The 27238-nt window shown below is 42.2% G+C and overlaps 1 protein-coding gene across 6 annotated transcripts in view; it reads left to right on the top strand.

Moving 5' to 3' along the window:
- WAC (WW domain containing adaptor with coiled-coil) overlaps positions 1-27238 on the top strand; it is a 73265-nt gene that overhangs the window by 12950 nt on the left and 33077 nt on the right. For all 6 annotated transcript variants that reach the window (XM_066627324.1, XM_066627320.1, XM_066627321.1 and 3 more), the window contains 3 exons: positions 23800-23906; positions 25818-25933; positions 26013-26125. In XM_066627324.1, the coding sequence (XP_066483421.1) occupies positions 23800-23906; positions 25818-25933; positions 26013-26125 (336 nt within the window). The remainder of the gene's footprint in view (positions 1-23799; positions 23907-25817; positions 25934-26012; positions 26126-27238) is intronic.

Below are 27238 nucleotides of genomic sequence, written 5' to 3'. Positions count from 1 at the left end.
ACTAGCTTTATACAGAGGTCCCTTCCTTATCTGCGGATTTGGCTTAGTGTGGGTGCCAGAATTTCCCAAGTTACATTCACATGTGGATTAGAGTGATTCAAATATTAAATAAAATACAATTGCTTGATAAACTTTAAAATTTTTAGGCTCTTGGAAAATACTAATTTATACTATGTATGGGCCTTGATATCTGGGCCTAAGCTAGTCTTTCTGATGAAATTGCCATCTACATCATGCTTCAATACAGTACATTGAAATTTATTTTGTAATGAGTATTAATGTCGAGTAGATCCAGTGGAAGCTATGTTGGCAAAAATAGGTTTCCTTGTATAAGAAAAATTTTAAATAAGGAAAAAAGTATGTTGAGTGAAACTTGGACAACTTTTAGGTTTTAGGCAGTGTTCTGGCACTCACTAACTGATGATTATTGCTAACTACAGTGATAGTATGGTTCTCCATAGTGGTGGCAAGGAAATGCAGTTATATTACAAATGCTTCCACCTGCAACTTGTACCATCAGAGCTAATGTTTTTAATTTGCACAAGAGCATAAACACACTAGTTTCTGTTGCAGATCCAACTTTTGGATTGGGAGCAGTGTGTTTTTCTTCAAATGCCAAAAGGCACGGTTCGTAAATATAGATTATCAAAAGGAATTCTGTTAGTTAATGTCCTGAACAAAGTACTGTTTAAACAGCGAGCAACTGAACTAAAATGAAATTTTATTTATTTTTATTTGTAAACTTCAGATAGAAGTTTCAGATAGAAAATTGAAAGAACTTTGACACTTAACTGATTAAAGAACTACCATCTCGCAGTCAAGAGTTTCTAGTAATAATATCACTTCTTGTGATTGACACAGGCTTCGAAATCATTCAGCGAAATCTCCTTTGGGTTCTCTGGTAAAGCAATAACCTCTTCGCTAGATTTCCTTCAGTGTATGCACTGCTGGCCCAACCATGAGGCAAGCTAAAGTGGATTGCATCAGCTGTGGGTTGCGAGGGATCTAAGTGGGCCATAGATTTGGGGTACACTTCAACTCAAGTCTGATGTCACCTCCTTCCATCCTGCTGCTGATGTAAGCCACAATGATCTGCTGCCCACCCACCTGAGAGAGAAGCAGATTACCCCCCCTTACCTTGCCCTCTGTGCAGTTTCCTTAATGTTAGAAGTGCAGGGCTTCCTGCAGTATGTACCGGGACAGTGTGTACTATCCCTTTAAATAAAACGGGAAGTCTGGGACTTCTAAGTTTGACAAAATTGTGCAGGAAACACAGTATAGAATTTTTCTTTTCTACAGCATAGTGGCAGCCATGGCATTGCCTCTGACTGTAACTAGGTTAACTCTGTTGACCTACCCAACAAAAATGCAGAACATTTGTTGCAACTCTGTTTCCTCTAACATTTTCTTTCAATTGACCATATCTCTTGGAATAGTGTCAGTACGCGGTGGACGTACTAACTTAAAAGTTCAAAGAAAACTTGCATTCATAGTCTTCCAAAAGGGCACTGAGATTCCTTCATTCAGCATAAGAATTTTCAGCATATTATATAATTTGGAAATGTATATTGGGATATATATCCAATATAGTAATACGTGCATAATGAAAGTCTATCATTCTGACTGCTTCACAACCATCAAAAAGGAGAAAGGGGGAGAAGTTATACAGAGAACAGGCAGAGGTTGCCTGTGTGGACAGGCAGAGGTTGTGTAATCTTTCTCTGCCTGCCTCAGCTGCTGCTTGCTTATGGTATTGTGGGCAAAAATGGATGGGACAACTTTACAAGAAGGCAGCCGCGCCCTGTGAATAATCAGATTTATTTTATAGCTTTCCTATCTTTGAAATTGTATACAATTTGTTTTAGAAATCCTTTGCCCAATTTTGAAACATCCCTATGCAGGAAAATAGGAATAAATGTGACAGATAATGCTGAATCTCCTACCTTTTTTCTTAGTCTAGATGTAGTATAGGGAATTAAGCTTATTTATTTATACATACATACTCCACTTAATCTCCCAATGGGAATTCTAGGCAGCTTTCTTCCATTCTTGTATGTTACAACTGTAACTTGAAGGTGGTTCTCTTTTATAAATAATATATATATAGTAGTTCTCACACATTTAGCACCGGGACCCACTTTTTAGAATGAGAATCTGTGGGGACCCACCAGAAGTGATGTCATGACCGGAACTGATGTCATCAGGCAGGAACATTTTTAACAATCCTACGCTGCAATCCTACCCACACTTACCCAGGAGTAAGCCCAATTTACTATCATTGTTAAAAGAATTTACATAGTAGCTTGTTCAAAATACAGGTCTGTAACATTTCTCCAAATGCAGTCACATACCATGGTAGCATCGTCTAATATATTAAAAATAAAATATTGAAATGAATGGGGACCCACCTGAAATTGACTTGCAACCCACCTAGTGGGTCCCAACCCATAGTTTGAGAAACACTGATATATTAGATCCATGTTTGCATCCTTTAGTCTTGGAAGACTATGGTATCGCGCTCTGAATGGTGGTTCTGGAAAAGAGTGTCCTCTCCAGTGCTCAAAGCCTGGGTAAAGTAGATATGGAGGATAGACTGTTTCCCATGCAGCAAATCCCCCCTCTCCATGTCGCTGAAATGGTCCAATGGAAAGGCAGAGGCCAATACGGTTGGTTCCAGCGGCGTTGCAGGAGTTGCCAGAACGTGACTGTGTTCAGCCATGAACTGCCTCAGGGACTCCGGCTCCGGATTTTGCCTCGAGGTTGACTCCTGAAGCCTTTTCCATAACTGGATGTAGCCACAAGGCAGTGGAGGTTTGGGATCAGAGTTTTCTTTCTCTCAGATGAGCTGCATTCCCAGGCTAACAAGTCCCATCTGTAAGAATGGGGATAAGAATAGGCCCTCAGTTTGGCTGTACTTGTTGTAATAGGCGACTAAACAGCCAAACTGAGGGCCTATTCTTATCCCCAGCCCCCATGGGAAATATTAGATGTATGTGGGGTATATGATGTGTGGGTCAGCAGGCTAGTAAAGTTCCTTCTTGGCTTGTAATTCAGGTACGCAACTACTATAGTAGGGACTTCAACGTTTTTAAAAGCATGCTTCTTGGCTTGTAATTCAGGTATGCAACTACTATAGTAGGGACTTCAATGTTTTTAAAAGCATGCTGTGTTATAAAACACCAGTAACAATTACAGGTCTTCTTATCCACTGATTTTTTTTTTTTATCTGTGAATCTGACTCAGCATGGGTCCCCCAACCTGCATTGAGCTAGACATGTACCCTCTGGACATGATTGGAGTGGAACTCCGGTGGTGTCCAGAGGTTGTTCTAAGGCAGCGGTTGGCTGTGCCATGCCATGAGGCAGCCTCAGTTGTGCTGCGGGGCCAGAGGAGGCAGGCAGCAGCCCTGTGCATGGGAGAAGCGGCTGCTTTGACCCTCACGCGGCTGCTTTGCATCTCCTGCTGCTGAGCAAGAGGAAGGCTGCAACCCAATTCTCACTTTCCTGGAAGTAAGCCCCGTTGACTGTTATGGGACTTACCGTATTTATCGGCGTATAACACGCACAGGCGTATAACACGCATCTTCATTTTAAGAGGGAAATTTCAGGAAAAAAATAAGGGTAGCTCAGAACTTTTTTTTATTAATATTATTACCACATATAAGGTAAATAATGTAAAAGGACAGTAAAAGCAACTGTTTTAACAAAAGAAACTTGGATATTTTGTTTTTACAAAAGTTTACTCAGAAATCACTATCTGGGAAACCAAGAAACTCTTCATCTTCACTGCTATCTTCAAAATCGCAATGAACACTGCTGCTTTCACTGCTACTATCTTCATAAATCAGCTCATCTTCTTCACCATCCAAAGCATTACTTATGCCACCTCACCTCAATCCCTCCCCCTCCCCTCCCCAAAGAAAGGGTCTCCACTTACCATATTCATCAGCTGCCAGCGGCTGTGATAATATGCGGCGGGCGCAGCGCTGACATCACGTCACGATGCTGTGCCGCCGCTAGGCACTATTGGGAACGGGATCCCTTAAAGAGACATCGCCGTATAACACGCATACATCATTTGCCCCCTATTTTCAGGGGGAAAAAGTGCGTGTTATACGCCGATAAATATGGTACTTTTGATAGACATGCCTAGGATTGGGTATCAAGTCCCTTGTCTGCCCTGCGTGCTGATTGGGCAACCAGAAAAGCCTGGAGGAGGCTCCCCAAAGTGACCCTCCCTGCCTTGCCTTTCAGAGGAGGGGCATTGGGCTACAATCCTATCCACACTTTCCTGGGAGTAAGCCCCATTGACAATAATGGGCTTATGTCTGAGTAGACATGCCTGAGCTGGACTGGGCTCTCAGGTTCCTCTCCTAGCCCCACTTTCCTGGGGGTAAGTCCCATTGATATAATGGGCCATACTTCTGAGTGGACATGTCTAGGATTGGGCTTTTGGTCACACTTTTTTCTGGAATACAGGAGCAGGCAATTGGCAGGGGGGAGAGAATGTAAGGCAAGTGATTCTGGACCTTTGGAAGGTGTGGACGAGTGAGGGGAGGGACAGTAGGAGAGATGATAACTGCAGTAATGAGATGAGGGGGGAATGTGCCTGAGGGAGGGGATGGGGTGGGGAAGAGGAGGAGAGAGATGTGCCAATTGCCTGCTTGTGTATTTGAGAAAAAAGAGTGCAACCAAAAGCCCAATCCTAGGCATGTCTACTCAGAACTAAGTCCCACAGGCATATTCCCCCCAATGTCCCTCCCTAGTCTTTGACTGCAATCCTAACCACACTTTCCTGAGAGTAAGCCCCATTGAACAAAATAGGACTTACTTCAGAGTAAACCTGGTTAGGATTGTACCCTTTGTCATGTAATGATTTAATTGTATTAATTATATTAATTAAAATTAATTGTAATGTAGTAATTTAATGTAAGTAAAGTGTGCCTTGACAATTTTAGTGCCTTGAGAGTGTGCCGTGAGCTAAAAAGGGTTGAAAATGGCTGTTCTAGGGCTGGGGAGGCCCCCTCTGACCTCCCTGACTCTCAGAATGATTTCTTTGGTTTTTCAGCAAAACTGGGAGTGTTATTTAAGGCTTTGGAGGACTGGGAACTGGAAATGATCTTCTGAGGCCTCCCAGAGGCTTTAAGTCATTCTGAGGGTCTGGGATGTCACAGGCTGGCACACCAGCCCTCAGAGCAGCCTCTGGATGCAGCCAGAGATCTGCTCTGGTCACAGAGGGTTTGATATGTCAGGACTCACAAATTTGATTATCTGTGGGTTTTGGCATCCACAGAGTTTCTGGGAATGGAACCCCCGCGGATGTCAGGGAATTAGAGGGCACGTCCTCTCACGGATTGAGAACTGATTGAAGACCAGGAAACAGAGTGGGTGTCAATAGGCAATTTTCACAATGGAGAGAGGTGAAAAGCGGTGTGACCCAAGGATCTGTCCTGGGACTGGTGCTCTTCAACCTCTTCATAAATGACCTGGAGACAGAGTTGAGCAGAGAGGTGGCTATGTTTGCAAACGACACCAAGCTTTTCCGAGTGGTGAAGACCAGAAGTGATTGTGAGGAGCTCTAGAAGGATCTCTCCAGACTGGCAGAATGGGCAGCAAAATGGCAGATGCGCTTCAATGTCAGTAAGTGTAAGGTCATGCACATTGGGGCAAAAAATCAAAACTTTAGATATAGGCTGATGGGTTCTGAGCTGTCTGTGACGGATCAGGAGAGAGATCTTGGGGTGGTGGTGGACAGGTCGATGAAAGTGTCGACCCAATGTGCGGTGGCAGTGAAGAAGGCCAATTCTATGCTTGGGATCATTAGAAAAGAGTATTGAGAACAAAACGGCTAATACAGTGGTGCCTCGCATAACGAAATTAATCTGTTCTGCAAGTCCTTTCGTTATGCGAGTTTTTCGTTTTGCGAAGCGCGTTTTCCCATAGAAATGCATTGAAATTTAATTAATGCGTTCCTATGGGCAAGAAAAGTCAGAACAAAGTCAAATTTGGTTTACAAAGTGTTTATTAAGTGCTCTTTAAAGGCAAACATTCTGTACAGAGGATTTCAAAAACGGGGGGATGCTGAGTGGGGAGCTTGAAGGCTGTAATCCTGTGCACACTTTCCTGGGAGCAAGCACAATGGGACTTACTTCTGAGGAGACACGCACAGGATTGTGCTCTAAGCTGGGGAGGACAGAGCAGCTGCACTCAATTGCTTGCTTTTGCTGTGATCATGGGGGGAAACGTGAAGGAAATGGGGCAGTGAGAGGGTGAATGAGCCATGGGGGGGATGCTGAGTGGGGAGTTTGAAGTCTGTAATCCTGTGCACACTTTCCTGGCAGCAAGCACAATGGGACTTATATAAACTGACATGAAGATCCTCCCCTTACTAGGGTGGACGGGATCATAAACTGACATGAAGATCCCCCCTTAAGACAAACCAAAGCAAAACAAAAAAAAATTTGTTTTGCGAAGCATAGGTCATAAAAATTCGTTGTGCGAGTTACCAAACTTCGCAAAACGCTTTCGTTCTGCGAGTTTTTCGCTGCGCTGGGCATTCGTTATGCGAGGTACCACTGTATTACAATGCCGTTGTTATCAATGGTAAGGCCACACCTGGAGTATTGTGTCCAGTTTTGGTTGCCCCATCTCAAAAAAGACATAGTGGAAATGGAAAAGGTGCAAAAGAGAGCGACTAAGATGATTACGGGGCTGGGGCACCTTCCTTATGAGGAAAGGCTACGGCGTTTGGGCCTCTTCAGCCAAGAAAAGAGACGCTTGAGGGGGGACATGATTGAGACATACAAAATTATGCAGGGGTTGGACAGAGTGGATAGGGAGATGCTCTTTACACTCTCACATAATACCAGAACCAGGGGACATCCACTAAAATTGAGTGTTGGGCGAGTTAGGACAGACAAAAGAAAATATTTCTTTACTCAGCGTGTGGTCAGTCTGTGGAACTCCTTGCCACAGGATGTGGTGATGGCGTCTAGCCTAGACGCCTTTAAAAGGGGATTGGACAAGTTTCTGGAGGAAAAATCCATTATGGGGTACAAGCCATGATGCGTATGCGCAACCTCCTGATTTTAGGAATGGGTTATGTCAGAATGCCAGGTGCAAGGGAGGGCACCAGGATGAGGTCTCTTGTTATCTGGTGTGCTCCCTGGGGCATTTGGTGGGCCACTGTGAGATACAGGAAGCTGGACTAGATGGGCCTATGGCCTGATCCAGTGGGACTGTTCTTATAAACACCAGTTGTAGCCTTCCTATGATCATTTTCTAAATTAAAAAGCTCCAATATGTCATACCTAAAGCAACTGTCATGCTATATCTATACCAGGTTTTTCTGTATGAGCTCCACCACAAGGATATACTTCTTGAGATTTGGAGCAACAAGAATTACACACACTATTCTAAGCCTACAATATGGAATGCCCAGTGGTGTATTTTTCTGATAACACAGGATTATAGCCTAAGTCTTACTGTACCTAATGGGCTTACTCCTGAGTAAAATAAGTAACAGCCTTTTCAAACACCTCTAGGACAAGTTTGTGGAGAAGTCCATTATGGATTACAAGCCATGATGTGTATGTGCAACCTCCTGATTTTAGAAATGGGCTATGTCAGAATGCCAGATGCAAGGGAGGGCACCAGGATGAGGTCTCTTGTTTTCTGGTGTGCTCCCTGGGGCATTTGGTGGGCTGCTGTGAGATGCAGGAAGCTGGACTAGATGGGCCTTTGGCCTGATCCAGTGGGGCTGTTCTTATGTTCTTATGCTGAGGCACAAGTGTATACTGTTGGGATGCAGTGCACAGTATGTATGATTCCATAAACATCTACAAATTCTAGATGAGCTTCTTGGATGACCTTCTTCTTATTGAAGAACATAATGATTGGTTTAAAAAGATCTTTTCCATCATTGTCCTAAATATGCTTACTTGGAAATAATCTTGAATATTTTCTTTTTAACTTTTAAGACTAGTTCTTCTCTTACCTGACTGTAATGTTTATGTAAATCTTAGTAAAACAGTATTTTGTGGTACACAGTTCAAAATATGTGACAAGTATAGATTTTTATCAATAAAATAATTATTTTAATTTCCAATAACAAAAATTATTGCAAGAGTTAATGACAAGAAACAGGAGTCTAGTAGTACTGCAAAGACTAAACTCTTAAGAAGATGTAAAAAGGGTAGCCAAAAGGCACCTGCTGGTTATTGGAGTTTCTGCAAAGGTTGCTGAACTAGTTGAACATTAAGGAAATCCAGCAAGGCTCTGTGCAGGAGTACACAGATCACTAAACATGCCTTAACTACCAAGAGTTTCTGAGTTTACACTCAAGTTTGTAAATATAAAGCACATCAGTAGGTTACGGAAATGTGTTTGTGGAAAGGAACAAGTCTGCGAGAGTGAAGTTGTTGAGTGGGGTAGTAGGGCAGAGAGTTTGCATCTTGCCCCCATGTGGTTTTTAGGGCAGGTATAGCTGGGGGCCAGTCTTTCTGGAGCCAGGTCAGGCAGATGTTGCCTCAGAGGGAGGGGGGTTTCTCTCACCAGAGGCGTAGCTAGGTCATTTGATACCTGGGGCCCATAAATTTTTGTCATTCCATACAATATATTTAATTAATTCACATTTTTAAACCACCCTTCCTTTAAGTCGCTTAGGGTGGTATACATGATTCCTCCCCTTATTTTGTCCTCACAACAACCCTGTGAGGGAGGTGAGAGTGAGAGGCGGTAATAGTCATGACATGAAATCAATAATAATGACCAGAAAATAAATGCAATGAATATTTCCCCACAAGCAATGAATGAAATTCTGCATAAAATAGTATATAACATGATGGTATTATTCCTAAAAGCCACGATTTTCAGAATTTTGGTCACTAGGTTGTCACCCCCCCGGATGTCTCATTCGCCTGTTTTGAGTTAAGGCAGTGGTTCTCAAACTTTTAACACTGGGACCCACTTTTTAGAATGACAGTCTGTCCAGGACCCACCAGAAGTGATGACATGGCTGGAAGTAACATCATCAAGCAAAATAAAATAATTATAAATAAATTATAGAAAAACAGATAATTAAATAAGGGGAAGCTAACCCTGTTCCACCAAGTGAATTTTCTCTGTAGCCTGCCTGCAATAACACCCCCCCCCCAAAATCATGAGGTTTTCAGCCCTCCCCAGTGCCCACCTTACCAGCTCAAGCCTCTGTTTTATTCTTGCGTGGGGGGGGGGGTGCTGCCTTCTAGAGCAGTTGTTGAGCTCCACTTTCATCAGATTGGGACCATGCAGCCAGCCTTGCATTCCCCTTTGCCTGACTTGACAAGCAGCCAAGGCACATTTGCTTAATTGCAAGTAAATGCGATCATGTAACTTACTTCCGCTTTCCATAGGGCTCAATACATTTGCTTACTTGGAGGGAGGGACTTCCTTCTTGGGTGTTTTTTGGGGGCAGCTTTCATTGGATGGGAACCATTCTATTTTTGAATTCCTCTCAGCATGCCACTTCCGACGGATGAAGGCACGTTCACCTACTCGTGAATAAACGCGCAATATGGCTCGGTTTCACTTTCCATAGGGCTCCATGCGTTTTTTTGTTTCCGATTTCTTGGCTATAACATTTGATGGAAAGGAAATAATTCCCTCCTGTATTTTGCATTGTGTTCTGTTGGAAATTCTGCATCCAATGGTATATAGCATGATGGGGTTACTTGTAACCTTCGCGATGTTGGGTCATTTGTGGTGTCACCCTCTCCCAGGCTAGTACCTGGGGTGGACCGCCCCCCGACCCTCGCTAGCTACGCCACTGCTCTCACCCTAGTCTTCCTCTGGTTGGGCTGACTTGCTTTCCTGAAGGGTCCTGTGCCTAGGTCTCATTTCAGGTAATGCTCATTGGTTCTCAAGTCAGGAGTCAGCAGCCTGCTCATGTCTAGCTGGCTTCATCATGCCCAAAAGCTTCCCCACCCACCTCCCAGAGCAAGGACCCTTTCCATCTTGGGCTTTAGATGTTGTTCTTGTAGTCCAGCTTCCTTGCCTGTGCGCAAGAGGCTTGTCTGATGATGGACTGCAGCCAACTGATTTGCCACCAGAGTCAGCCCTGGACTTATAATAAGAACCAGGCAGAAGTTGCAATGATGGCAATAGATCTTGTGGAAGGATGAAATACTTGCTGTTTTAGATTTTAGCAGATGCCAAAAATGTACTGCGGGAATATTGAAAATAAGAACTTGCTTAATAGTATTTAACAAAATACTGAAAATATCTCTGACCTTCATTGTGCTACATCTAGTTTAATGTTGGATAACCCCTGCTAATTGGGTAAGAGGCACTTTTTCAAGTGGGTGCTCCTTTTTTTAGCAGGGGGAGAGTAACTGGCCCACCTCACCCCAGCACTGTGTTCTAGTGGCTGTCTGCTGGTATTCATTTGCATCTTTTTAGATTGTGAGCCCTTTTGGAACAGGGAGCCATTTAATTATTTGATTTCTCTGTAAACCGCTTTATGAACTTTTAGCTGAAAAGCGGTATATAAATACTGTTGTTAATAATAATGAAACTTGGGAAGGTATGTTCTTCTATTCCTGTTGTTGTGTTGCTGGTCCCAGGTAGAGACAGGGGGGCATTCCTGATGAATCAGTTTGTCCTTTGTGCCTTTTGGAGGCAGAGCCAAGCAAATGAAGCATGTGACCTCCTTCATGCATTGGCTTCCCATTACCCAGACCAGTCCTGCCTTGTTCTCAAATGACCGCTAGTCAACAAAACTTCCTTGCTCAGCAAATACTGGATCTCCTCATCCCTTCTTCCCTCCTTTGGTAATTCAGCTAGGACTGGGGCCTTTCAGGGGACAAGAGGGGAGCTTGGCAGGACTTCCCTAGGTTGGTTATAATGGCAGCCGGAAGTCTTTTTGCACTCCTGTGTTGCCCATTTTATGTATGAATGTATGTATTTGGACAAAGCAAATTCCTGTAGCAGTTAACCTACTTTCCTTCTGTAGTGATCATCTCGAGTGTGGTCTTCTGCTCTCATTTGGTAGAGAAGTATGGCTGACGTAGGCCCAGTACTTGCAGTATTCTGGCATCTTAATAGCTGCAGCTGTACTTGCAAGATTGAAGTGACTTGAGGAGACTGTGCTGTGGTTTTTCTCCATGTCAACATGAACCCTTGGGGGAAAACTGGGTTAACACTGTGAAAGGAAAGCTGCAGTATAGGCTCTTCTGTGAAACAATACTACTTTGTTTTATTCAGCAGTACAATAAGAAGCTGCATTTCTGACTCCCACATTACCAGAGTAATGCAGGTACCAGACAATATGGAAGCTGCCCATATTGTAGTTGAGAAAATTATGATGAGTGATGTTGGTCTGGGTGCATGCCTTGTCTTCCTGGGTGGTTGGTTGGAAGAAGCAGACTGCAGATGTGGTAGCCATTGTGTTAGAAAGTGAAACGTGACAAGGGGCAGTGGCTGCTGGACAGGCACACTTTTTTCTGCCTGTCAAGAGAGATTACTTGCTGTCTTGGATTACCTCGGGTAGAAAGGCGGAGCAAAAATACTGTAAGAAAGAAAATAAAATACTTGTGCAGCAGTAGTAAAACTGTTCTGGTTATTTCTGAGCAGTAATTGTCCAGCTAAGCAACATAGTCGTGCTATCCTTTTCTGTTTGGCAAATGTCCATTTGAGAAGTTTTTAGTTCCTGCTGTTAGAATGGATTCAACAAATGAGTTTGAAATATTTCCAGAGAGATGTTATTTTCCCAAACTTTAGCATGGCTTTTGAGAGAGAGAGAGAGAGAGAGAGAGAGAGCGCACTACCCCTTTTAAAGTGGAGATAGCATTTATTCTCTATTATGAAGCTTTATGGGTAAAAGGAATTATTCATACCATATAATTCTTGGGTCAAAATGACTGTAGAACATACCAGACATTTGTAAAAGTAGAAGTTTGGATAACTGAATGAATTTGGTGAGTGGGGTAGCCAAGACTGAGCTGTGAATTCAACTTTCTTGGTTCAGATTTTAATTCTGCCATAACTCTTTAGGTAACCTTGAACAAGCTACTCTTTCTCAGCCCTCCAGGATGCAATATGAGGTTATTGCCTACTGTACTTGGTTATTAAAAGGATTGTATTGTGATAATATAAGTGGAGCACTTCCAGTGTGGAAAGTGCTATAAAAATATGTGGTGATGGTGGTATTACACTCAAATAATTTAGATAGAATGCGTTTTGTATAATTAGATTTTGGATATTGGTCATTGCATTACTACTCTGCTGTTCAGTAAAAGGCTGTTCTAAATTTGTTATCCATTGGTTCTCAAACTGTGGGTCTGGGATCCACCAGTATATTGTGACCAATTTTTGGTGGTTTGTGAAACTCACCAGGTAGTTTAGGCTATGTGCATCAAGGGCTAAACAAGCTGCTACATGGTGGGGTGAGCACTGCTGCCTAGTCACCATTATACCTCTTGGCATTTATAAATCAGGCAGTAACCGCCTGGGCATTGATTCCCAACCTGGGTGTCGTGACCCCCAAGGGGGTTATGAGCTGATTTTGAGGGAGTTGCTGCCATCTTGAAAAACTGGAGGCCAGAACTACTTGAAAACCGCTTCTTCATCATATGAGAAGTGACCCAGCAACTGAGGTACAAACATGGTGAAGGAAGTTGGCACCTCCCAGTCTCCCTTGTCTCCTAATCATGCATATTCTCTTCCCTTTGAGAAACATACAAGCTGCTCTGTCAAATTCTCCACTCTCCAACTGCAGTATAATATAGTATTTTAAAATTGTGATATATTAAAAACAATATCACTTCCGGCCTGCTGGCACAATGACGATGCTTCCTGCTTAATCACATCATTTGCAGGCCTAGTTCTTAATATTTTAAAAATACTGTAGGTCTTCATACTTAAAAGGGAGTCCAGGTGCTAAAAAGGTTGGCAGCTACTGTTCTAGGACCTCTTAACAAGTTTGAGAACCATTGTAGTAATGCAAATTGTGTAGAGGTGTAATACACATAAAACGTAAATGGACTGAGTTCAGTTTTCTTCTAAGAAGTTCAGAGTTCAGTGATTATACTGCTTCAGTATGTCATTTCTTATTTTGGCGACTCATTTGCTTTTGTGTTACTGAATGGTTTAATCTAGTAACAGTAAATTAACCTGCTGTAAAATTTCAGTGTATTCATTTGTTTTTGTTTAGTGCTGATGTATTGCAGTGGCTAAGAGACTGAGCTGTGAACTGGGACTTTCTTGGTTTGCGTTTTACTCTTGTCATGGGTGTATAGTAGGTGGCCTTGGTCAAGCTACTCCCTCTCAATCCTGGCTGTCTCTGTGCAGGTATGGGAGTGATAGTTACCGTGTTTCAAGGATAATGGCAAGATGAATGCATGTGAAATTCTTTGCGTACTCACTGTTATACAAATGATAGATACTGTTGTTCAGCAGTATTCCCCTCTTTATTAAAAAGAAAAAACAGGTTGTGTGCTGCCTACTTTAAGCTCCCTTTATATGTATTATGCCATGACAGATTAGATCATTAAAACAGCTTTCAGTACCTATGAAGATCTTGTAAATTGAATTTAACCATCTGATTTGGACAGGTCGCCTAGAACAGGGGTGACAAACTCATTGCAAACAGCAGGCCAGATGGTGCATGCTCAGGGCCAGAAGTGATTTCATTAAGTCGCAAATGATGTCATTAAGTAGGAAGTGAACAGAAACAAGCATTTTTTCTTAAGAACTCATTAGCTGCAAATGACAGAAATATGCAAATATTGATCATATTTTCATGATATGGGAGAGTCCAATTATCATATGGGCTACCTTTTCAGCAGCGCTGCTTCTGTCAAGGCATCACTTTCAGATCAGCAGCTGACAGGTGCTCTGCAAAATGATTCTTTGGCAGAAGCAGTGCTGCTGAAAGGGCAGCCTCTACCAGCACCTCGGTAACTTCTTCCTCCCTCACTGCTCTTGTTCTGGAGCTCCCCCTTACTGTTCGTTGCTTTTTGAGGCCTCCTTTCATCTGGGCAGCACTGCTAAGACTCACATAATTGGTGTCTCCCAGTGCTGCTCTTTCAGCAGTGCTACTTCTGCCAATGCATCATTTCACAGTTCAGCAGCTGATGATGGTGCTGGGAGAGGAATCACCTTAATCATGGCAGGCTAGATAAACAGCTTCCATGGGCCACACCTGACCTACAGGCCTTATTTTTGAGACTCCTGACCTAGAACATGAGAAACTGACAGTCAGACCACTGGTACATCTAATGTAGTGGTGTTGACAGTGACTGATAGTGGCTCTCTAAGATTTCTGACAGAACTTTTGTCTAGCTGGAGATGCCAGGGAATGAATTTTGACCTATTTAACTCTTTGACGAAATCTTGAAAATGTACATAACCTGTTAAAAGAAAATAATTGCGCTTAGCAGGACTACTAAATCTAAGTGTTCCCTGGTATCTGTGGGATATAGGTTACTGCTGCTACTGTGGATACCCAAAACAGTGGATAGCAGTGAACCCTACTCAAATTTTCCCATTGCACTCATGACTCACCTCTCTTCATTTGCAAATGGTTTGCAACAGGGAGATTTTTCGTATTGCTTTGGAATGGGAAGTAGATGGCAAGAACCTAGACTCATAGCTGCTACAGGCGATCGTGAAACTGCTGACAGGAAGTCTTCTGTCCCCTTCCTGTTAGTGTTCTCACTAGCATTGGCAGCTAATTGTTTGCATTCAGAGCTACCAAACATTTGTCAAAATTGGGAATTGCTTTTGAAATGCTATAAGGCAGTGGCTTTCAAATTTTTTAGCACCTGGACCGACTTTTTACAATGACACAACCTGTCCAGACCCACCAGAAATAATTTCACGGCTGGAAGTGACGCTATCAATTTTGGCTTCAAACCTAAGTCATGATCAACCAATGGTCATATTACACAGTGCACCCATTATGTTTTTTTTCATAGCTCAGAATTCAAACATTCCAGCTTGGAAGTCAAAGCAGAATGCAGACTTGGATCCTTCTCCATCCACACAGCCCTCCCCACCGCCTTTCCAGCATCCCATCTATGCAGGGTGAAGCACCATGTCTCTCTTCCAGCAGCTATGTACCCTGTATTTTCAGCTCTGTATGGCAAATGGACTAGGTGCTATGTGACCCACCTGAAATTGGCACACACTCCAACTAGTGAGTCCTGACCCACAGTTTGAGAAACACTGCTTATAAGGAAATTAAGGTCCCAATCCTATCCAACTTTCCAGCGCTGATAAACCATGCCATTGGGACATGCACTGCATCCTGTGGTTGAGGGGCAGTCATGGAGGCCTCCTCAAGGTAAGGGAATGTTCGTTCCCTTATCTCCATACTGCATTGGTGCTGGAAAGTTGGATAGTAGGTGAATGCGCTACTCTGCTGTGGTTAATATTCCTTTAATGGCCAGAAGGCGGCAAGTTATATCCCCCCCCCCCCCCGCTCCTTGGCTTCTATTCTTTTTTAACTCAAGATGCTTCCAGACAACACAGAACAACCAATCAAGACAACACAGAACAACCAGTCAATCCTCATTTTATTTAGCTCTGACCTACTTTAGTGTCTATTTTGGTCTTCATTTAACTGGGGCCACATTCTGTCCCAGGCCAGGAATGATAAACTGCTTTACCTATGCAGAATATTAATGGAATCTTCACTGGATAATGGTGACTCTCTTGCTGCTGCTTGGTCATGGGTGGTAATGAGAGGTCTCCCACGTAGTGCTGCCAATTCAATTGATGATGGTATATCATTGGTATAGTTTAACCCTTAACTTTTGGGTGTGTTTGGGTGGAATGAACTGCTTTCCTAGTAAGGAAAGCTATATGTATGCAAACGTGAAGCAGTGTTTTGTATATTTGTATATTGTATTTGTATAAGGAGAGGGGTTGTATATTTGTATGGTGTATCTGAGTTGAGGGTTTAACTCGACAAATAACATATTGAGTTATGTTGATGCATTCTGTGGTGATAGACTGTCACTTGACAGAAGTTATACAGCTGTTGGTAACTTCTCAGTAGTTTGGTTAGGCATCTTGCTTTCAGAATTGGGAACAAAGAACAACTTGAGATATTTGGAAAAGTCAAATGAACTGTATTCAGAACTAGTGTTCTGAATAGCAAAATAATCTTTTGTTCCAGAGAGGGGAACAGGATTTATAAAACTGAAGAAGCTAGTGAATAACTAAAAGGGTCTGTAGCAGCGATTTTCAATCTTTTTCAACTCGTGGCACACTGTCAAGGCATCAAAATTGTCAAGGTACACCATCAGGTTTTTGACAATTGACAAGGCACACCATGCTGCCAGTGAGGGACTCACATCCCCATTCACCCTACTAATAAATTATCTTCCCCCAAATTCTTGTGGCACACCTGTAGACCACTCATGGCACACCAGTGTGCCACGGCACAGTGGTTGAAAATGGCTGGTCTATAGGTAGGGCAAAGTTTGACAAATCACTTTGGATCTGAAAACCTGTCCAAAAATCCAAGGGTCAAACCTTCCCTCCCCTTACCTTTTCTCTCTGTGACATACAGGCAACCTGCACCCCACCCCCATAACAACAAGCAAGAAATACAACCAAAAATGGGAACAGAAAGGATTGTGTCTGAGTTTGAGAAATAAGAGGAAAAATCTAGAGGATTAGAGATCTAGGTGGGTTTTGCAGAATATGGTGAAGAATGAGAGAAGGGTTGGGAAGGCTGGACGATAATTTTATTGCTGGGGTAAAAGTAGGCTGCAAGAAAAGGATTTTGAAGAGAGAAAAATAGGGGATACAAAGTTGGGTGGAGGAAGCAGTTAATACAGACTTCCTAGCACTGTCTGAGCTCACATGCCGATCCCCTCCAACTCCACCCAAGTCCTTTTTCCGAATAGCCACACTCAAAGAGCAGGGGAGACATAAGAGCATCCCTGTTCATTTGGCCCTGTATCTGTTACTCAGCTGCACTGGTGAGCTAAGGTTTGGATACTTTGCATAGTGAGCAAAATAGCTTGTCTGGAGAGGCCAGGGCTGCAATTATATGTAGCCTCTTCTAGAGTGGACAGATGGGGTGGGTGAAGAGCAAAAGGGGGGAGGGACTGGGTAAGATGTTTGTGGAGTAAAGAGGCCCCGGGGGGGAGGTTGTCTCAAACCTCATTCACACAGATATTGAAGGAGCTGGCAGCAGAGTAGACAGACATTAGAGAAGGAAACTTGGGTGGAAAGAGTTGGAGAACATCATGAGAACTTGGTTTTTGGAGCTATGACATGTACAGTTGGACCTCGATATCCACAGGGGATCTGTCCCCCTCCCCCACCCGTGCAGATACAGAAACCTGCAGATAAGGTAATCCACAAGTCTAGTCCATAGGACCTTTGGATGTGACAGGAGATGCTTTCCAGGTGCGTCCAGAGAGGTCAGCAGAGGCTTCTGCAGGCCTCAGAAAGGTCTCTGGAGGTGCCAGAAAGACACTTCTATTTTCATAACAACTGGAATGCCTTTCCAGCATCTCTGCAGGTCTCAAACATTCACAGACACCACCAGAAAACACCTTGATCATGTCTGGGAGCTTAGGTTCAGCCCTCCACTATGGTTCAGAACTCATGGTTAGTTACAACTACAGGTCCCAAATCTGCAGATAAGGATGACAGATATGAATTTTGATTCTGATTTCTGCTCATATGGTATCAGGATCAGGGTTGGAAGAGCCCAACCTAATGATTAAATGATGACATGGCCTTTTGAAAAGAGAGAACAGGTTTTTTAAAAAAGATAATTAATCCCTTGATTGGAATAAGGTGCTGCTGTGCAGTGTTTCTTTAGCCTTGGAAGGGCTATAAGAACATGCATTTGAAAGTCTGTTGTTGCCTTTTGCCTGCTATTGTCAGTTTCCTGTTTTTGTGGGAAGACGTCTATGCTAAAAGTACTCAGGTTAGAATTGGGAATATTTTAAGCTATGGGCGAAACCTTTGTCTTTTGAACTTGCCTTTGAGTGTAAAGATGTCTGATTTTTGTGAAATTTGGTTGTTAAAATTTTTTATTAATCTTGGAAAAAAGAAAATAGTTCTTTCTTTCCAAAAGGCCATGTCATCATTTAATCAGTAAGTGGAGCTCTTCCAGTTCTGCTCCTGAGATACATATGAACACTAGTTAGAATATGATTGCATCATATCTGTAATGGACAGACTACAGTACTTACTGTTCTTATGTGTTCTGTGCAGTCACACACGTTGACCTGTGCAAAATAGTATTTTATAAATTTATGCAGTATGGGAAAGCATTCCTGTTCCTAGCCGGACACTTCATGCTATATGTGATTGCCTTGAGGGTAGGAAGAGACCCTCTTTCTCTTAGTTCCTTGCCAATTGCTTCCTCAGCAGTACAATAGGGGACTTTCTCTGTCTAGCAATTTAGAAAAATCTTTCCTCAGCAATGCACATCTAAGTTTTTGTCAAATTTCAATTTTACACTCTCTTCTAGACTTGAAGAAATTTTTTTTCCTTTGATCATAGATGGTTCACAGTGACCTCTTTAAAAATGCAAGAGTAATGCTTCTTTTTTGCACTGCTTAAATTTTATAAAGCAAGCATAAGCTTTCTTTTGAAGTTAAGAGCCTCTATGAAAGAAGTTTAAAGATTTCTGTCACTGCCCCATCTGACCCAAGTGCTACTAATAAAGATTCTACAGGTGTAGTTCCAGGTCATTTTGACCCAGCTGGCCTTCGATTCTTTGTCACCTTTGTTGGTATTAATAATTCCTATATGCAAGTCATTGTCTACCCCATAGATTTGACTTCTCTCACAAGTTCACTGACTTGAGGAAATCTGAGTCTTGAGGTGATGCTAACAGAGGTCATGCTTATGATAAACCTAAAAAGAAACATCAGGATGTTGTTGTTGTTGTTGTTGTTTCAGTCTTTCTATACAGCTGAACGTGTGTGAAACAGAAAGTTAAATAAGGCAAACTACTGTTGTGTCTTTGATTTCAGTGTTCGAATCAAACTTGGTGCTGCTGTCCAGTTTAATCCCCTCTGTTGAACAAGTTCTGGACTATTTCAGTTGGTACTGGAAATGCCACACATATCCTTGCCCAAGTAAACTGGTGGCTTAGATGAGCAGTTTGTTTCCTCCTTTCAGTATCCTTTAATCTATGATTAGGGACAAGAATAGGCCCTCAGTTTGGCTGTACTTGTCGTAAGAGGCAACTAGACAACCACTGGGTAGATGGGACTCGTTAGCCTGGGAAGGCAGCTCATCTGAGAGAAGGAAAACGTGGATCCCAAAACTCCATTGCCTTGTGGCTACATCCAGTTATAGAAAAGGCTTCAGGAGTCAACCTTGAGGCAAAATCCGGAGCCGGAGTCCCTGAGGCAGTTCATGGCTGAACACAGTCACGTTCTGGCAACTCCTGCAACGCCGCTGGAACCAACCGTATTGGCTTCTGCCTTTCCATTGGACCATTTCAGTGACGTGGAGAGGGGGGATTTGCTGCATGGGAAACAGTCTATCCTCCATATCTACTTTACCCAGGCTTTGTGCACTGGAGAGGACACTCTTTTCCAGAACCACCATTTCGGAGACTGAAGGATGTCAGCAACAACAAGGGACACTCTTACTCTGATTACACAGCAAATTCATTATAGGCTTTCATATAGAAAGGTCACATCATTGGATATCTGAGCCCACACTATGAAAGTTCACACAATGACTGAAAAATAGCCTTGAATTATACTGATTGAGATGCTGCTTCTTGGGACTATAGAGAAGGAAGACAAATTCCCTTTCTCCTGTCTTTCTCACTATTTGGATGTGGGTGATCACTGCAGTTTGTATATAAGTTGGTCGGTAGATACTGTGCCTTGTGTTGGTGGGCTAGATCCCACCTCTTGATATTGGCCTGTGTAAAGTGTCAACTGCATGCACTTGTATCTGATACAGTTTCTGTGCTGCCTTGGGTGATTTTGGGCTTCGGTTCTTTTCTGTGGTGACTACTGTACATCTGTCACAAGGAACTTCATGCTTTTTCAGTTAAAGACTTCTAAAATCATGAAACGAAGAGTGAACTTAGTCAACTGTTTAGTAGACTGCAGCTTAAGTGATTTTGAGATAGATAGCACTACATAGTCATGCACATCCGTAACCAAGATGTATTTTGCCTGATACCATTATTAGAACTGAAGACTTTTCTTTCCATGAGGGCAGCCTCTTCAGTAATTTTTCCAATGATACCCTGAGTTAAAAAGACCAAAATCATTGCTGAAACCTTTGGCATTGTTTGCCAGGCAGCCCCCCCCCCCATTCTCAGAAGGTCTGCTGGAGCCTTCTAAAACGCACTTCTGGTTTTTTAGGTGAACCTCTCCAAAGTTTTGATTATCCTTGGAAATTGGTATCTGCAGGGTCTGCAAATGGATCCCCATGGATATCGAGGGCCAACTAAATAGAATATTTCTGTAAATAAATTATAAAATAGATCATTCACTTCCTCATGAACATACACTCTGGTAACCCTGGTTTTTTGTGGTGTAATGTACAAAATGGGCTTAGAGCAATTTAGATGGAGGGGGAGGTTGGATTTATATTTTCATTTTATAACTTGTGTTTTATAAGAAGTTACAGTTGGCATTTGTATTAGTAGGAGAGAAACAAAAATATATTTCTATTAAGTATGATACTGACTCTCCCTTATCCTCCATTTCTGTTTTTCCAAAATGCACTGCATTTCCCCCTCTCACAGACTAGCACTATCACACCTGTGCAGAAACTTCAGAAGCAACAGAGTGAGCCTGTGCAAAAGCTTAATCTGGATGTCCTTCAGTAGGAGACCACCTGTACTGTGTATCATCTAGTTTTCACTTCAGAGCCCCCCTTAAGCCTTTGCAGTCAGATGAGAGAAAATTGAAGCAGTTTATTGTCTTAGTTTCAGGGTGAAGTTTGAAAAACTAATTTGAAGATTTAAATTAATAGGAAAATATTAAGGAAAGAAATTGACAAATTAATTTAATTTAAATAAAGTTCTCCTGTTCTGAAATGTGTATTTACTGCACAAGCATGCATATAGTAACTGGTTGCTCTAACAAATAAAGTACATCATTTCCAACTAATTAGAACCTTTATGTAGTCTAGTAGTGTAATTCAAAACTGTTGGCCATTCAGTAGCATCTTTTGGACTGTGAAAGTCTCTGCTTAAAGAAAAGTAAACTGTCTACTTAAAGAAAAGCTATTTACTTTGTATTATAAGAATTTCAAGAGGATTGCTTACTTGAAGGCTGCAGATGCAGTTTGGTGTGTATTGTTTTGGAAACAAGCTTGTTTTTTTAAAGTATTAAATTTTCTCCTCTTTGGGCTACAATTCTATAGTACTTACCTGAGTGATTCCTGTTGAACTCATTTCTGAGTAGATATACTTAGGATTGCGCTGTAGGAATTGTGTACAGAACTGCTGAGAGATGAGCAATGGCAGTTACTGGGCAATATATTGTTTCTCCATGACAGAAAGTAAATATCCATATTGTTTTTTTGGGAGATATACAGTATATTTTCAGTTTGAAAACTGAAAACTTTGCCACGCGAGTACCTGACCTCCACAAAAAAGGAGGAACATGAGATTATCCACTCGGGCTCAGTGATCCTTGGTGAGGATTCTCTGTGAGGTAAATGCTGGTCACCAGATCCATTAGGAAATCCTCAACTATAACTATAAATGGGTCATTCATAATATCTTAACCTTAAATCAGACACTTGTTCCATATGATTTTCTCTTATGCAGAAAACAGTTTTCAAGTATTTGATTCAGTTGTGATCATCTTTCTATTTTAAAAGAGAAGCTTGAGTCTAGACTAACCTGGATTAAAAAAATCTGAATTTTTGTAAGGACCCATATTATAATTTACTGAAATTGCAGTAAAATAAAATAAAACCGATTTAAAACAAAATTGCTTTTCCTGTGTTTATGAAAAATGTATGCTATTTATGTGGATCTATAACTGCCATTTTCAACCACTGTGTTGCGGCCCATTGGTGTGCTGCAAATGGTCCCCAGGTATGCCGCAAGAATTTGGGAGAGGGTCATTCATTAGTAGGGCCATTGAGGGATGTGAGCTCCCCATTGGCAGCACTGTGTGCAATATCAATTTTTTAAAAAACTGGTGGTGTGCCTTTACCATTTTAGTACCTTGCCAGTGTGCCATGAGATGAAAAAGGTTGAAAATCACTGGTCTATAATATACAGTGGTCCCTTATTATCCACAGGATTCCATTCCTGAAACACACACACACACTCCGACAGATACCAAAATCCACAGATGATCAAATCCGAGAATTAGGGCACAGAAAACCTCCAGATGTGACTATAGCTGTGCTTCGGTTGCATCTGGAGGGTGTTCTCAGGGCTGAGGAGGCTATGCACAGTTTCCTCAGCTCTCAGAATGCCCGTTTTTTGGGGGGAACTAGCAACTTTTGGTATCACCTGAGAAACCAGAAGTGACGTTATAAGGCATTCTGAGGCCTGGGGAAGCCCTGTTTGAAAGCTCGAGAAACTGAAGTTGCAGCACGCTCCAGTCATGTGGAAGGTCCCAGTTGGGCTACCACATGGGTTTGGAACTTGCATATGAACAAATCCGTGGGTACCTACCTCGCAGATAAAAAGGGCTGACCTATACATGTTGGCTATTGCATATAAATTCATATTGCTAGTACTTTCATTTTTACAAGCACTTCATAAGTGTTTTTCTTGCTGGTTCAATGTATAATAGTGACCTATTTACCCACATCCTACCACTCATGTGACCTTTCTTACTGTATGCTGAAATGCTAGCCTCTTATGATCTAAGCCAGCAGTTCTCAAATGTTTCGGTCTCCAGTACTTTTTAGCACTCCTGAAAGGAATGATGGGAAGCCTCATCAGTGCCAGCACATGTGCCAAGTGATGCAGTGCCAAGCCTAACGCCAAATACTAGCAAAGAGCTGGAACAGGAGGGAAATGAAGGAGAGCCACGAACAGGGAAGGCGGGAGAGACAAATGAGGTGGATGCAGATGGTGGCCATTTTAGGGGCCTCATGAAGGAGACTCCAGGACTCCATGGAGCGCACTTTGTAAACCACTGGTCTAGGCTTTGACTTGCATAAAATAGCTTAATCACTGAGTGCAAGTTTTGTCTTTTAAGATGGGGGGGGGGGGGAAGAGATGCATCCTCAGAATGGTCCAGAAATATGTTTACTCTTTTAGGACAACACTTGATGTGCTCCTTTTCAGTAAAAGATGTACAAATCTCTCCTGTCACTGTAGATAAATGGTCTATGTGATATTCTAGTTTTCAGAATTCCAGGTCTTCTAGTGTGGAATCAAACTTAACTTTTGAATATACTTTGAGATCCCCATTTTGAGGAAGAAAGGATAGCAAATATGAAAACTTCTGTAGTAATCAAGGTTTCTCATACTGTGTCTACCACATCTGGGTTGGAATTGTTGTATTTTGGAACATTAATAAGTAACATCAATTGCTCTTTTGTGAAACGTTAATTGTAAGTGACTCAGTCTGGACTGTGTGTCTTCTAGAAATTTGAAAATTGTATTTATGCAGTTTGCCTTTTTCCTGTTAGATTGTGAAGGTGATTTATACTGAATTCTGCTTCTCTTGGAATTGATTCATGGCTGTGTGTAACAAAGATCGGATAAATTGATAGTGAAACAATGCAAAATAAGGTCATAATTGTATAAAAATAGGCTAATGTAATTCCGGTAGGATAAAGCATGTTTTACTTCTACATGAACCTTAAGTTGAACTTAAATTGTGTTTTCTAGGGACCAGTTATTCTCCACAAGAAAATTCTCATAACCACAGTACTCTGCATAGTTCAAATTCACACTCTTCTAATCCTAGCAATAATCCAAGCAAGACTTCTGATGCAGTAAGTATTTGATGGTAAATTTTGTAGCCATTTTTAAAATGCATATATTAGTATGTAGACGGTTTATTAGTATGTAAGCAGTAAACAGGTGTGCCCCCTTATCCATGAGGATTCCGTTCTGGAACCCCCCACAGATAGCTGAAATGATGGATATGGGAGAACATCCTGTCCCTAGGGTACCACCTCCCTTTGAAGGCTAGGGGAGCAGAGTTCCCCTCACCTCTGGTGGGGTTGCATGTGCTGGGGCCCCCCGAACTCAATTTGCAGATAAGTGAATCTGCAGATATGGGAGGCCCCCCTATATTTCCTTTTTTAAAAAAGGCATGTACTTTCTTCACTCCTTTCTTCCTCTTCTGTTCAGCAGAGAAAGAGAAATGGCAGTTTTGGTTTTTGTAACATTTAAGAATTATGGCTTGTTGAAACAAGCCAGTGTCAAAGTGTGGCTTAATATCTAGGTTTGTTAACAAATTGTATTTTGAACTTGAGAAACTAGTGTGTTGTAGCATAACTGCAGTTATTTTGAATGCAAAAGTTTTTGACTTCTTTCTCTACTCATATGGAGTAGCAAGTGGGGTGTACATCAAGTGTTCATCTGAGAAGTGGCACATGGCTATGGTAGGACGGGGCTTCTGGACATTTTGCTTGGCAGTTACATCATCTCTGGCAGCAAACCTTCATGAGAACAGCAATGTACCTGTCCTGAATCTGGGTGATTGAGGTGCAACAGGTTGGGTGAGAGCTTCAAAAGGAAGGGAGAAAAGGATCAGCAGATGGGGTGGGGGTAGAGAAAGAAGGGAAATAATAAAACCTCTTTCTGGCAGCATGGTCTCCCCATCTTCAGTATATCATTCGAATAGCCCTTTGTGGAACTCTCCCCTTGAGGGTGTAGAGATATGAGCTTCTGCACTACGCATAGTGGACTAGCATGGAAGATCACATGAGTGCAGGCTTGTCCAGTCTTCTCACTAATGATATTGATGTCCACTTGAACTGGATCGCTATCTTGCCAGTTGGTTCCATTTCAGTTTTGTTGTTTAGGGAAATCTGGAATTCTTGGCAGAATGGTATGGTGGCAGGTTCAGAAACATGTAGAAAAGAAAATAATCATGATCAGTGATAGATTAGAAATTTCTGGAGTGGCCCTGTGCCTAAAATTGAATAACTAATGTTAAACTGTCTTAACATTTTAACACTAATTGAAATGAACCTGGGGACAATCCCATGTTCCTTTTCAGAACCCAAATTCAGTGCAGTTTGGATACAAAGATCGGATTGTCCTTGGGTTCATTCTGTTCAGGGTTATTCATTATGATGGACCTGAGTAGGCGTGGTGGGATTCAGGATTCGTTGTGGGACATGGTATCTGCAGTAACTCAAATAGAAGAGATCCTAGTCAGGGCCAACACTATAGGCTGACCAGGTCAGGCACTGATTAAAGGCCTACCTGCCCACTGAACCTCTGAACATCCTCTGATCCATCTTATGAACCTAACCTTTACAGCATCCACCCACTTTATAGGTGGTGGTGGAGTTACGTGCTCAGCTGAGCATGTTACTCCTGTTGCTGATTCCAAGCATGTCCTGACAAAGAAGCATGACACTGTAGTAGAAAGAAGGTTGACAAAAGTTCTCTTCCCCCAACCATTTGGGTTGCTCCCTATGTGTGCAGGGGGTCTATGGGGTCTGACTTGGTTTCAGTCAGCTGTATATGTTCAAATCTCTCCATGACCACTAGTGTTATTTCTAAATGAAACCTGCTCAGTTTGAAAGTTATCAGATGATACCTTAATCACATTTCACTGAATTTTATCTGCAAATAGTATTTTAAATGGAAATGTCCATTAAGAGATATAATTGGGAAGATCCCAGAATAGATATAATTGAGTTGATTCTCTTGGTGGTTTTTCCTAGTCCTACGATTCAGCAGATGACTGGTCTGAGCACATTAGTTCTTCTGGCAAAAAGTACTACTATAATTGCCGAACAGAAGTTTCACAGTGGGAAAAACCGAAAGAATGGCTTGAAAGGTAAGACCTAAGATAATGGGGACTACTGTAGAATAGTGTTCTTGATAGGATTTTTAACTGTTTGCTTGTTCCTTTGCAGAGAACAGAGACAAAAAGAAGCAAGCAAAATGTCTGTCAACAGTTTTCCAAAAGACAGGGATTACAGAAGAGAGGTGATGCAGGCGACTGCTGCCAGTGGATTTGCTAGTGGAAGTATGTGTTTTAGCAATATTTCTGTCTGTCCATTTTCATTTTGGGAGCAGTTTCATTTCCAGCAAATTTCACAAACATATATTTCTGTTTCTCAATTCTCGGAATACCCATAACTTATTCCAATACTTATAGTGTTTGTGGAACAGCCTTTATTGAAAAAGCATGAATTGCATGATTTAGAGTACTTTCTGTTTGCCAGGAATTAATACATGTGCTGCAGGGTGGTGTTCTGCTTTTGCTCAATAGCAGTCCTCTTGCATAGTGTAATGAGGAGCTTTTTGAACTTGAAGATTGTCCTTTAGCAAGGTGAATAAATGCTCTGGCATTTTCAGGTCTTCTGCTTAATTGGTTCTTGATATATATATATATGCATTTGGCTTTATTTATTCATTGCGAATTCAGAAATGACAGGCTGTCTTACATGATTTCCTACACAATTAAAATATTAGTATTGAAGCATAATGAAGAATAAATCTTAAGAAAAAGCATGTGTACATTTAATGAATTGGGGTTGAATCATTACTGCAGGGCTTTTCAAACTGGGGCGTCATGACACCCCAGCCCGCGGACCCTGGCCCCTGCCCCCTGCCCCCTTAAGGGGCGGGGGCAGCCTGGAGGCAGGGAGGAGGCAGCGGCGCGATCCCCAGGATCATGCCGCTCAGGGGGGCTACACATACCCAAGCCCCTGCAACCTCCTGGGTGTGCGGGGAGCCCGGTGCGACCTGCAGCAGGGCTCCCCGCAGCACTTTCACTGCCTTCCTCCGCCCCTGCTGCTTCCCTCCTCCCGCCCATGCAAGAACTTAATGGCTCTCAAACTCTCCCAGAGAGTTTGAGAACCACTGCATTACTGTGACAAGAGATGTGTTAAATTCTGAACAAAAACAATACTGACTTTTCAGAATTGATTTATTCAATTTTTCTCTTGGCAGATTCTTAAATGGGAGACATTCATAAATATGAAAGCTTCCACTGTAATGCTTTAACCTCTTTACTGTAGCATTTGCAAACATTATGTAGCTGATGGGTCACGACCTACCAGTTTGTGTAAAGGTTCCCCTGTCCCTTTAGGGGCGGGGGAAGGGGAGAGGGCAGCAAGGCAGTCTTGAAGATCAC

Source organism: Tiliqua scincoides, chromosome 5, assembly GCF_035046505.1.
Source record: "Tiliqua scincoides isolate rTilSci1 chromosome 5, rTilSci1.hap2, whole genome shotgun sequence".
Taxonomy (NCBI): Eukaryota; Metazoa; Chordata; class Lepidosauria; order Squamata; family Scincidae; genus Tiliqua; species Tiliqua scincoides.
This window is presented reverse-complemented; position numbering and strand designations above follow the sequence as displayed.